This window comes from Babylonia areolata, chromosome 18 (assembly GCF_041734735.1).
Source record: "Babylonia areolata isolate BAREFJ2019XMU chromosome 18, ASM4173473v1, whole genome shotgun sequence".
NCBI classification, from domain to species: Eukaryota; Metazoa; Mollusca; class Gastropoda; order Neogastropoda; family Buccinidae; genus Babylonia; species Babylonia areolata.
The window spans coordinates 52,696,925-52,709,424 of NC_134893.1; the positions used below are offsets into that span (position 1 = coordinate 52,696,925).

General features: G+C 45.7%; 1 protein-coding gene and 1 non-coding gene across 2 annotated transcripts in view; both read left to right on the plus strand.

The window, feature by feature from the left end:
- The first annotated feature begins 610 nt into the window (after positions 1 to 610).
- Positions 611 to 683, plus strand: Trnak-uuu (transfer RNA lysine (anticodon UUU)). The gene has a single exon. It is a non-coding gene; the product is annotated as a tRNA-Lys (tRNA).
- A 1,532-nt stretch (positions 684 to 2,215) lies between these two features.
- LOC143292888 (uncharacterized) overlaps positions 2,216 to 12,500 on the plus strand; it is a 22,843-nt gene continuing 12,558 nt past the window's right edge. The window contains exon 1 of the mRNA XM_076603554.1: positions 2,216 to 3,250. Within this exon, the coding sequence (XP_076459669.1) occupies positions 3,098 to 3,250 (153 nt within the window). The 5' untranslated portion in view covers positions 2,216 to 3,097. The remainder of the gene's footprint in view (positions 3,251 to 12,500) is intronic.

Consider the following 12,500-nt stretch of genomic DNA (forward strand, 5'->3'; position numbering starts at 1 on the left):
CATATACGTCTACAAAACTAGCCAACTACCTAAAGCTCCGTTTCTGTGAGAATGGCTCTCTCTCTCTTTTTCATAGATAGACACACTCTGTCTATCATGTCTCAGTCTCAGGCTCTTTCTCAGTGTCCTCCTCCCCGCCCCACCCCCTCGCTCTGTATGGATCTGTGACACACACACACACACACGGCACACACACACACTCACACACACAGCACACACACTCACGCACCGCACACACACACACACACACACACACACACACACTGCACACACACTGCACACACACTCACGCACCGCACACTCACACACACACACACACACACACTCACACACACTGCACACACACTCACGCACCGCACACTCACACACACACACACACACACACACACACACACACACACACACACACACACACACACACACCCCTCCCTCTCTCTTCAAAGATTCAAAGGAATCCATCTCCCACTTTAGGAGTCTATCGCTGCTGCAACAGGTTGGAGTTTTGCTGAAGACGGAATATTGCTCAGTGTCACGTGGGCTACGTTTCAATGGGTCCAGCGCCACCGACAACTAAGAGTAACCACTGGCTGTAGTCCACAAACCGTCGACAGCCCGGTTAGCTCAGTCGGTAGAGCATCAGACTTTTAATCTGAGGGTCATGGGTTCGAGTCCCATATTGGGCGCTGTCCCCCTTTTTTTTTTCTTTCTCTGTTCACCAACATGGAATATGTATGTGGTGCCGGCGATATTTTCTTCCGGCACTCGCGCCACCATGACCAGTCGCCGCGGCATTGCAGGGATTATTATCATCATTTATATCATCATCATGTTGGTCTTCACGGTGGTGCAGAATGTGTACCACCAACCTGCCGCCTAAAGCCACTGATGACACTATCTTATTCCTCGGCCGGGAAGTCAGATGCCAACTGAACCACACAATCTGAATCATAGCTGAAAGCAGTCATAAAAGTCATATTGATGAAGCGTGAACGCCGGTATCAGATTTCTGTGGCTGGCAAGGAGCACTGACAGAAACAATAGCTTTGACGTTTCGAGTCATTCCATGGGAGGTTCTGTTTTCAATAAAGCATCACTGTGACACAAGCGGCCTGGCGCTATAATTATCATCTGCACCATCAGTGTTCTTTATCAAGTCGTTTATAAAGCACTGAAAAATTGGCGTGTATTTACACACACACACACACACACACACACACACACACACACAACACTGGCACACAAACACCTCACTTCTCGAACCTCAGTATTAGTAGGTGGTTTGACCTGAAAAAAGAACACTGTTGCTAGTATTAATTTTCGTGTTTATCGTCATTCTTTCCTCAGAAAAAATAACCGGATTTTCATTCCAAAATTCATCAAATTTTCTTTCGGTTTCTCCACGTCTCTCACTCCGTTCAGCCTGCTTGTGACTCCACTGATTCATTCATCCAATAAACTATACTTTGTTTTCTTTGATGAAGTACATCATGTTCTGAACCAAGAATTAAGTGCTATGTAGGTATACATGTACCTATCCTTATAATTATCTCCAGTGTGCATCTCTATTTGCCACTGAGTGACATAGTGCTACATAAAACCCGCCGTTTCTGAAGAAAATGTACACGAATGTTTATCCGCCAGCTTCGAAAATAATAAATTTATGATTGTAAATCTGTCTCTCTCTGTCCTAGCACTGTTTTCCTTATAGTTTTGTTTGATTGAGTATTTTGACATTCACATGCATTGTAATGTCACGTGGTGTATATATATATATATATATATATATATATATATATATATATATATGAATAATGTTCACATTTGACGTTCACATGCATTGTGATGTGGTGATTGTATATACATGAATGATGTTCACATACTCCTTAATAAGGGGCCTAGGCCTATACACGAATAAACCATCAGAAATCTCTCCCCCTCTCTCTGTCTCTCTGAAACACTTTTTTTTTTCTCCCTGAGCGCGCGCGTGCCCGCGGCTGCGTAATGTGTGTGCACGCCCGGTCACTTTTTTTTTCCCCCCGTGGTGACGGATTCCTCTGAGCTGCGAGGAAAAGCGCTACCGTTTTCCCCCAACAGACCCCAACACTGAGTCTCCCTACACTGGCAGACGTCACACACGCAGGCAGTACAGGCACTACACTGAAGCAAGGGCAAGAGGCCTCAACTACAACAAGGTGCCGGGGAGAGATAAAGCACGCCAAGAGAATGACGCTGGCTACAGGCACATCCGTGTCACTCACGAGCAGGCAGCTGTCATAACAGACCGTACCATTCATGCACGCTGTGACGCCAGCAACAACTCAGCCTACGCTTCTCCTTGCCCTGTACTGTCTATTCCACAGACTTGGCAAACGCCCACGAACGCTATGACCGCCTTGTAGTGCGGTGGGTGAGTGAGTCAACTTTGTCACGCACAGAAGCGGCAGGCGCGGTGTATACAGAGATCATTTCACTGCATGCAAGCCTGTCTGTTTCATGTATTCTGTGGTGTGGTGTGGTATTGTGGAGGGGCTGTCGGATCTTCGTGGTGCACCCTGTGAAGGGGATTTCAGGGGCTCGGCAGTCGGCAGTTCCTCTGCGGACTGACAGCGAGAAGTCACATGATGCCTAGGTCTCTATACGTTCCTTTAAATTAGTTATTGGAGAATTCATTCTATGGCATAGTCTGACTCGCGGAAACATCACATTCAAAAGTGGAAGACTTTAAACGATTTTTTTTCCGTAGTGAGGTAAGAACAAAATTGGTACAGCCGAAAAAACACTGCCGAACACAACAACAAAACGAGTGCCGCTCTGTCAATTTTGACATTTAAAAAAATGATAACAAAATAAGATTTCAACGCATGGCTGTACTTCAGCTGAAGAGTGATAGGACAGATACATCAACTACCTCAAACTGACGAGAATGCTTCAGTGGAGACCCTGAAAGGGCTTTGACAAAGCAGTGAGTTCGGCCTCAGGATTGTTGTGGTGGCTTCCAAGTTCCTCCACGATTCAACCTTCACAGCGGAATTTCCGAACTGAAGAAAACAGAGCACTTGTCAGTGTTCCCGCTGTCCGGCGGCCGGGTCAGTTGACAATGTGCGAGAATGCAGACTGCGGAGGGGGGAGGAGGAGGAGGGAGAGATCTCTACCGTCGGCACGATGTGGGTCAGGGGTGTTAGTGATGCTGTGCGTTGCACTATGTGCTGTCACGGTGACTGCTGCGGCGGCGGCTGATTTCCCGCATCAGGTAAGCTGCTTTCTGTGTGTGTGTGTGTGTGTGTGTGTGTGTGTGTGTGTGTGTGTGTGTGTGTGAGAGAGAGAGAGAGAGAGTTCTTGAGTATTGTAATACAGCGTCTACTTGGAAACGAATGTAGGGCAGACAAAAAGCACACCAACTGACATAATGAGTCGTGTTACTGGTAACACGTATATCGGACGCACAGAGACTATGATCACGCGCAATATAGTTATATACACACACACATACACGCACGCACGTGCGCGCGCGCGCGCGCGCACACACACACACACACACACACACGAAACCGCCACACACAGCGACACGCACAATGAGCACGGATCACATCAACATGCAGTACAGAGGGAGATCTTATAGCATAATTATGAACACACAGCCGCGTTACAGGACACACACACACACACACACACACACACACACACACACACACACACTGAACACACACACACACACACACACACTGAACACACACACACACAAACACACACACACACACATACTGACACACACCACGTCACACCACACTACACTACACAACTCCACACATTCAGTCGGAGAGACTGACTGAAATAATTATGTGAAGATAGGAAATGGAACTCACAAAACTAGTACAAAATGTTAACCACTAAAAAAAAAAACCCAAAAAACCCGCAGCAGTACTACTGAGCAATCTCCGGGCGGTGACCATCCCCAGATCCGGGCATCAACTACTACAAACAACTACACCGAACTCTATCGTTACTAACCCTGTTCCTCCCGACATGAGAAGACATAGAGGACCCCCCCCCCCCGCTCTCCCCCCCCACACACACACCCAACCCCCTACCCCTCCTCCCGCTACAAAACAAAAACAAAATCAACACACCAACAAAGGAAAAAAATAAACCACCCTTCGCCGCCCCATTAAAAAGTGATTTATAAACAAGAAGAAAAAAAAAAAGTCGATTCGGTATCGCCGGCCGCAGTGTTTCGGGCTTAGCGTCTACTTGTATTAACATCAATCTAAGCGTTTAACGAGAATAGCAGGTCCCGACTGTTATAAAAAAAAAAAAAAAAAAAAAAAAAAGAAAAGAAAAAAAAAGTGAAGAACGGAAAAAGAAAAAAAAGAGAATGAAGAGACTGCCCTATACTGAAAATGATGAAATAAAAAAAAGCAAGAGAATCACAAGGAAAACATGCTCATCATCAAAAACTGAGAAGAAGAAGGAGAAGAAGAAGAAGGAGGAGGAGAAGAAGAAGAAGAAGGAGGAGGAGAAGAAGGAGGAGAAGAAGGAGAAGGAGCGGCAGGAGTAATGTCATAATAATGTTTGGCCCCCACCCCCACCCCCACCCCCCTCCTGAAGTCTCCATCAGTAACGCTAGAGGTGAACGATGCCATGGAACCAAGACGAAACAGCAAAGGAGAGAAAAATGTGTTTGTTTGTTTTTCTTTTGATACCAGAACGATGCAGCGTTTAACTGAACAGTCATGCTCTTTGTGTGCCGTGCGTCAGTGTGTGTGTGAACTGGCATGTGTGTGTGTGTGTGTGTGTGTGTGTGTGTGTGTGTGTGTGTGTGTGTGTGTGTGTGTGTGTGTGTGTGTGTGTGTGTGTGTGTGTGTGTGTCAGTGTGTGTGTGTGTGTGTGTGTGTGTGTGTGTGTGTGTGTGTGTGTGTGTGTGTGTGTGTGCAGCCGTTTCTCCTTCTCTCCCTCTCTCTAGTCTCAGGCTGTCCCTGTGTGTGTGTGTGTGTGTGTGTGTGTGTGTGTGTGTGTGTGTGTGTGTGTGTGTGTGTGTGTGTGTGTGTGTGTGTGTGTGTGTGTGAATTTCTCTTCCTCCATTGTGTGTCTGTATGTGTGTGTCTTTGTGTGAAGCCGAATACAGATGATAAATTCATTTCAGGCCATAGTTCCTTTCGACTTGTGTACGATGTGAATAGCATAAAAGGAATACTAGAAAACAAACAATCTGGGCCATGAGAGAGGGAGAGAAGGAGGGGACTGATTGTTGGCAGATGTGACTGAACCATTACCGAACTAAAGATTCCCTCACAGACTGAGGTACATCAAAACACGAGCTTTTTCTCTCTCACTTACTGACACACAGACACACACGCACACTGACGCTCTCCCTCCCCCCCACACACTATACACACGCATACACTCCCCTCCCCCCTCGCACACACACACGCACACATACTCGCACAAACACACACACACACACACACACACACACACACACACGCTGGAGTGAGAGAAACAGCTGCACATACCGACACATACATACAGGCATACATAACACACACACACACAACACACACACACACACACACACACACAGAGTGACACAAGCTGGAGGGAAAGAAACAGACACACACACACACACACACACACACACACACACACACACACACACACACACACACACATACGGAGCGTGGTTTGAAGCAAGATAATTAGCCCGCCTTTCGGCTTCCGTGCACCCAACGCCCACGAACTCACAATGTAGGTTTTTGTCAGTCCAGCTGATGTTATCTTCGGCTCAGCGAAGCTGTAATAGAGTTATTCATTTCAATAATCAGTGGGAATGTTGTTCAGTCATGAACACTTAGTGGCGCCGGCAACACAGGTCCTAGACTTAAATTGAAATAAAGAGTCAAGTAGTAGTATTCGTATTTGTGGTGGCAGAAGTAGCAGTACTGAGTAGTTGTAGGTAGCAGGGACAGTAACAACGACAAGTGGAGTGATGGCCTAGAGGTAACGCGTCCGCCTAGGAAGCGAGAGAATCTGAGCGCGCTGGTTCGAATCACGGCTCAGCCGCCGATATTTTCTCCCCCTCCACTAGACCTGGAGTGGTGGTCTGGACGCTAGCCATTCGGATGAGACGATAAACCGAGGTCCCGTGTGCAGCATGCACTTAGCGCACGTAAAAGAACCCACGGCAACAAAAGAGTTGTTCCTGGCAAAATTCTGTAGAAAAGTCCACTTCGATAGGAAAAACAAATAAAACTGCACGCAGGAAAAAATACAGAAAATGGGTGGCGCTGTACTGTAGCGACGCGCTCTCCCTGGGGAGAGCAGCCCGAATTTCACACAGAGAAATCTGGTGTGATAAAAAGAAATACAAATACAAAAATACAAATACAAAATAATGATAATGATAATAATACTATAATGATAATAATAATAATGATGATAATAAATGAATAAATAATGATAATTTTTATCAGTGTGGAGGAAGGTGGCAGAATGGTTAACGGACGCTCATCTGCCAATACACAGAGTCCGTCAAGGTCTGGGTTCGAATCCGCCCACTCTCGCCTTTTCTCCCAACGGTTTGACTGGAAAATCAAACTGAACGTCCACTAGTCATCCTACGGATGAGACTGACGATAAACCAACGGGTCTCGGCGTGCGAGTGTGCAGCACACACCGGCTTCAGTGGTGCGCTGAATAACACTGAATCCATGGCAAAATTCATGGCTCTTGACAGGTACACAAATTTAATAATTATTATGCATGCACTCAAGGCCTGACCAAGCGCGCTGGGTTATCCACTAGTCATCCTACGGATGAGACTGACGATAAACCAACGGGTCTCGGCGTGCGAGTGTGCAGCACACACCGGCTTCAGTGGTGCGCTGAATAACACTGAATCCATGACAAAATTCATGGCTCTTGACAGGTACACAAAAGTATAATAACTATTATGCATGCACTCAAGGCCTGACCAAGCGCGCTGGGTTATGCCGGTGCTGATCAGGCATCTATCTACCTAGCAGATGTGGTGTAACGTACGTATATGGATTTGTCCGAACGCAGTGACGGACCACTCCGAGTCCGTTGAGAAACTCAGTGAAACTAACAATAATGATGATAACTAAACAAACATAACAATTATTATATAACAGCCACGGACAGACTGTCATTGTTTCAACGCCGTTAACTTGAAGGGCGTGTCGCTCTTTAACTTACTCAGTACAGCCAGTCCTCTCTTCTCCTCTACACAGACCCCTCGGATGTCCAGTGGGTGTCTGAATGACCCAACCTTTAGCTTCCGTCGTCAGAATTGTGGTATTCTTTGTCAACATTCACCTCTTCAGTATAAGAGCCTTCCGCTTGCAATATTTTGATGATGGTAATTGGGGTGAAACGCTGTTAACTGACGTCTCTTTCGGCGTTCGTATGGAGAGAGTTAACTTGAAGGGCGTGTCGCTCTTTAAGTTGGCTGGGTGGGGTGGTCACCGCCAGCAGTGGCCGCCGCGGAAATGACTGAAGAGTGCCGCGTGGGAACTGAACTGAACTGAAGGCGGAGCCGTGAACTGTTGGAAATAGATAAGAAGTGAGAGGGAATTAAGTGTTCTGCTGGGGGAAAAGTGAAACTGGGAATTTTTTTTTTTGTGTGCACTTGGTGTCCCCGGACACAGGACCCCGAACCAGCCCTCTCCTTTTTCAATCATAGGCGCTGTATATTGGCTATATATATATATATATATATATATATATATATATATACATGTGTATGTATGTATATATGTATGTATATAGATAGATAGATAGATACCCACCCCCTTCTCTTACACATCTCTGAGCCACATATATACATGGGCTATGTATGTATGTACGTATGTATGTATAATAAACATATCTCTATCTATCTATACATATATGGATAGACAGATATAGATATAGACAGGCTATATATAGATGGATAGATAGATATATAGATAGATACCAACCTAGCTTCTCTTACACTGTGACATCTTTAAGCCACAGATCTTCAACGTTGCGCTACTATAATGTCAGTGTTTCCAGTTCTCCCGAACGCTTTTAGCGTTTGGTATTCAGTGTTGGCACAGAGCAGCTCTTATGTTAGCCTAATTCGTTCGCTTTTACACACCAGTTCTCATTGAGTACTTAATGACCTTTTCACCGTGTACAGTAGGCAGCCGGGTAAACACTTTTGCATTTTGTTTTGGGGCGGGGGGTTGGGGTAGGTGGCGAAGAGGCAGACCGATTATGCATATCATTATTTATATTAATATATATATATATATATATATATATATATATTACCCCACCCCCACCGCCAGGAAGCTGACGTCATTACATAATGGGGACTTTCACGTGCGTGAGATTAAAAAAAAAGCTGTTCGTCATGACTGACATCAGTTACGGCTATCCCCAAAACATTACTGAATCTTTGAACCCCCCCCCCCCCCCCCCCCCCACACACACACACCCCTCATCGGTCATAGTCAGTGGAGGTCGACAAACCAAAACGATCACCGCTTCTTTGGGATATTTATTTATTTAAAAAAAAAAAAAAAAAAAAAAAAAAGTGCGCCGGTTATGGCGGGTAAGCCTTTCGACTGAGTCTGAGGTTGCTAATCTGTTGTGCAGTCATGGGTAACTTACACATTGATTCACTTAGCTCATATGTTGCTAAAGAATGGTCAGCGGGGCTTTGCAGCGTTCTCAGTGAAAATCCGTGTGAAGTGTCAGTTATTTGACAAAATCGATTCAGACAGACACACAAGTACAAAGCCGGCGAGCAATATGAAGAAAATGGAACACACACACACACACACACACACACACACACACACACACACACACACACACACACACACACTGGTTTCTCTCTCAGTCGTGCTTGCTGCGAACGCCACACACACATAGACAAACACACGCACATATACACGCATGTATGCCAGCATAATTATGCCGCAAACCGCTGACATATCATTGACTCGGACATAAATGCACATCAGTCATAGACACGCAAAAACATTGACACACGCACGTGCCCTCACACACACACACACACACACACACACACACACACACACACACACAATCAGTCAAAAATCAAACACAAACAGATACTGCAATGAAAGAGACACAGAAAAAAAAACCCCTACCAATGCCATTTTCTGGTGTCTGTTGTCATGTAACTGTCAAAAACCCAGCGAATTCCCAAAATAAAAAAATCATCGATCACAGGCGTTCAATCTATTTATTTATTTATTTGTCTATCCATTTATTCTCACGGCTTTGCCAACAAACCATAAAGTCCTTGATTGTCTCCCTTGCCACCTGCTCCGATTTTTCGTTCAAAAAGCTTTCTCCGCCACATTGTCATTTGGAGTGCTTGCCCTTTCCACAACTGACGACTTCGTGCGGGGGCTCCTTATTGACTCCATAATTAAATAAATTATGACATGGGAAAGCTCTCTCTGTGCATGTCACATACCCTTCCTATCTGTGACACAAAATTCCGAGATGACTGCCATCAGTTCAACACTTTGTCCATTTTGCCATTTTGGATACAGAACGCACGATGATAAGAATTCTGGGTATTCACTTCAGATTGTTTTGCTCCGTCAGTTTCTTCAGAATGTCACTTAAGTGTGCTGTCGCGCGTTGATCACTCAGTCGTGCGACTCTATAGGAATGTATGATTTAAAAAAAATAATATAAAAAAAAAGAAGAAGAAGAAGATAAAAAAAAAGAAAAGAAGTCTGTGCCACAGGAAGAAGACGAATAACAGTAAACGTGACGACGCATAGAGATAGGGCGAAAGATTGCATTCCATTCGGCAACTATGTGCCGCATTTTTATTTCTGGTTCAGTGAATCATCGCACACACACACACACACACACACACACCCACACACACATCGCAGAGTACGTGAGTCGGGGGAGAGAGCCATATTACTGTCTGTGTATGTGTGTGTGTATGCGAGCGCCGCGCGCGCGGCAACACACACACACACACACACACACACACACACACACACACAGAGAACTGGCCACAACATGTGACAAGATTCGCAACTATCCACACAAGCCAACTAGTTTTTAAAGATCGAAATTGTTCTTTATTTTCCAAGATGGGTCTAAAGCAGCCGAAGATAACTTCCACCACCACCCCCTCCCCCCCCCCCACCCCCCCCCCCCCCCCCCCCCAAAAAAAAAAGGTGAGCAAGATCTCAAATTGCTCCCCCTTTTTATTCCTGCTGCAAGTTTTACACCTGGGGGAATGTAGCGATGACTTTCGTTCAGGGCTTTTACACACACACACACACACACACACATTTTTTTTTTCTTTTCTTCTTCTATCTATATACTGTGGCCTGTGTGCAATCCTGCCATGACCAACGTACCTCACGGACACTGAGTCATGTCACATGACCATTGCGATGACCGGTGATACGGGCTAGCTAAGATTTGACACCAACCGTGTCGAGCCATCGACAGAGGTCTGACAGCTGAATCTCCACGGACAGACGAGCGCAACAGCCGAATGGTCAAAGCGTTGGACTTTCAACCTGAGGGTCCCGGGTTCGAATCTCGGTAGTGGCGCCTGGTGGGTAAAGGGTGGAGATTTTTCCGATCTCCCAGGTGTGCAGACCTGCTAGTGCCTGAACCCCCTTCGTGTGTAAACGCAAGCAGAAGATCAAATACGCACGTTAAAGATCCTGTAATCCATGTCAGCGTTCGGTGGGTTATGGAAACAAGAACATACCCAGCATGCACACCCTCGAAAACAGTATGGCTGCATACATGGCGGGTGTAAAAACGGTCATACACGTGTAAAAGCCTACTCGTGTACATACGAATGAACGTGGGAGTTGCAGCCCACGAACGCAGAAGAAGAATCTTCATGGACCTATTGAATCCCACAAGCACGACAAGCACGTCATGACAGGCAGTAGGCTGGTACAAAACAGGGACTGACGTGGAAGCGACAGCAGTTGACCAGTCGAGGTGAAATCCATTTTTCAGTTACCCAGACCATCTGGGGTCGTATTCAAGACAAGTTCATTTTGCCTTATATTAAGGCAATACCTTTGACATGGCAGGGACCCGTGGGTACAGTTTATCTTGAAGGTTAACTCACTCAGTACGGCCAGTCCTCTCTTCTCCTCTACACAGACCCCTCGGATGTCCAGTGGGTGTCTGAATGACCCAACCTTTAGCTTCCGTCGTCAGAATTGTGGTATTCTTTGTCAACATTCACGTCTTCAGTATAAGAGCCTTCCGCTTGCAATATTTTGATGATGGTAATTGGGGTGAAACACTGTTAACGTCGTCTCTTTCGCCGTTCGTATGGAAAGAGTTAAGTTAACTTCGTATTCAAGGTACGCAAGGTGCACTCAGGCAGCTTACCCATCGTCAATGGTTTGAAATCCTGGTGATTCCCTTCTGCGCATGCTCGTACACTTCTCACTGCACTATGGTTCAGAGCATTGTCAAAAGAGCAAAACACAGGCTATCCGCAAAACACGTCTGTTTTCCCTCAACAGAAACAATGCTACAAAAGGATCCACCATGTTTACCTCTGCTTCATGGGCAGTCACCCTTGGCAGGTAGCAAGGGCAAAACTGACTTTGGGTTTGGAGACCTGCGGGTAGACTCGAGTGTTCCTGAATACCGGATACTGCTTACCCTCGGGCAGTTTGCCTTGCCTCAGGTAGATTTTCCCGCAGGTACATTTTTTACCCACATGCACGATGGTCTCTTGAATATGGCCCCTGAAAGGCAGAAAGATTTTCCATCCTCTGTGTTCCGCAGGAAGCAAGAAAGACCAAAAGAAATAATAAAAACAACCAACCTTTGCGGGCGCTTTGAGCAAAAACAGTAGCTTCATCACATGGTCTGCTACAGGTTTTTATTTCACATGATCTGAGCCAGGGTATCTGGGACTGACCCTAAGAACGTCAGAAGGACCTTCCATCCAGGGACAGACCTCTACCCAGGACTCCACTCTTTTGAACAATGAAACCTTTATCGAACCAAGACCCCAGCTCTGAACAACGTGTTGTAAATGGGTTCAAGCCATTGGGTCGTTCAACTCGACAACGCTTTAGTTAACTGTTTGTAGGAAAACCTTACAAAATAGTATCACGCAAAAAAACCCAAACAACAACAACAAAAAACCCCAAACAACTTAGAAAGGAATTACTTTGCACACAAGCGGATTTTTTTCACTGATATTACTGGACTTCTTCTCCAAAGCTTGGGAATGGTTTCTATGTTCTGTCTTTGAAGCTGGTTAATTGAACAAGCGTGTGACGTTTGATCCAGTTCCAAGCCGCCCTTCTTACTTTCTGAGTGACGTCAAGAGGGTCAGTCGCTTTCTGGAAAGGCTCTGAACTATGTCCAGTGTCCCGCATGTCCAAAATGACGAGTAAATCCACACACACACACACACACACACACACACACACACACACACACACACAAGTGCAAGTTTT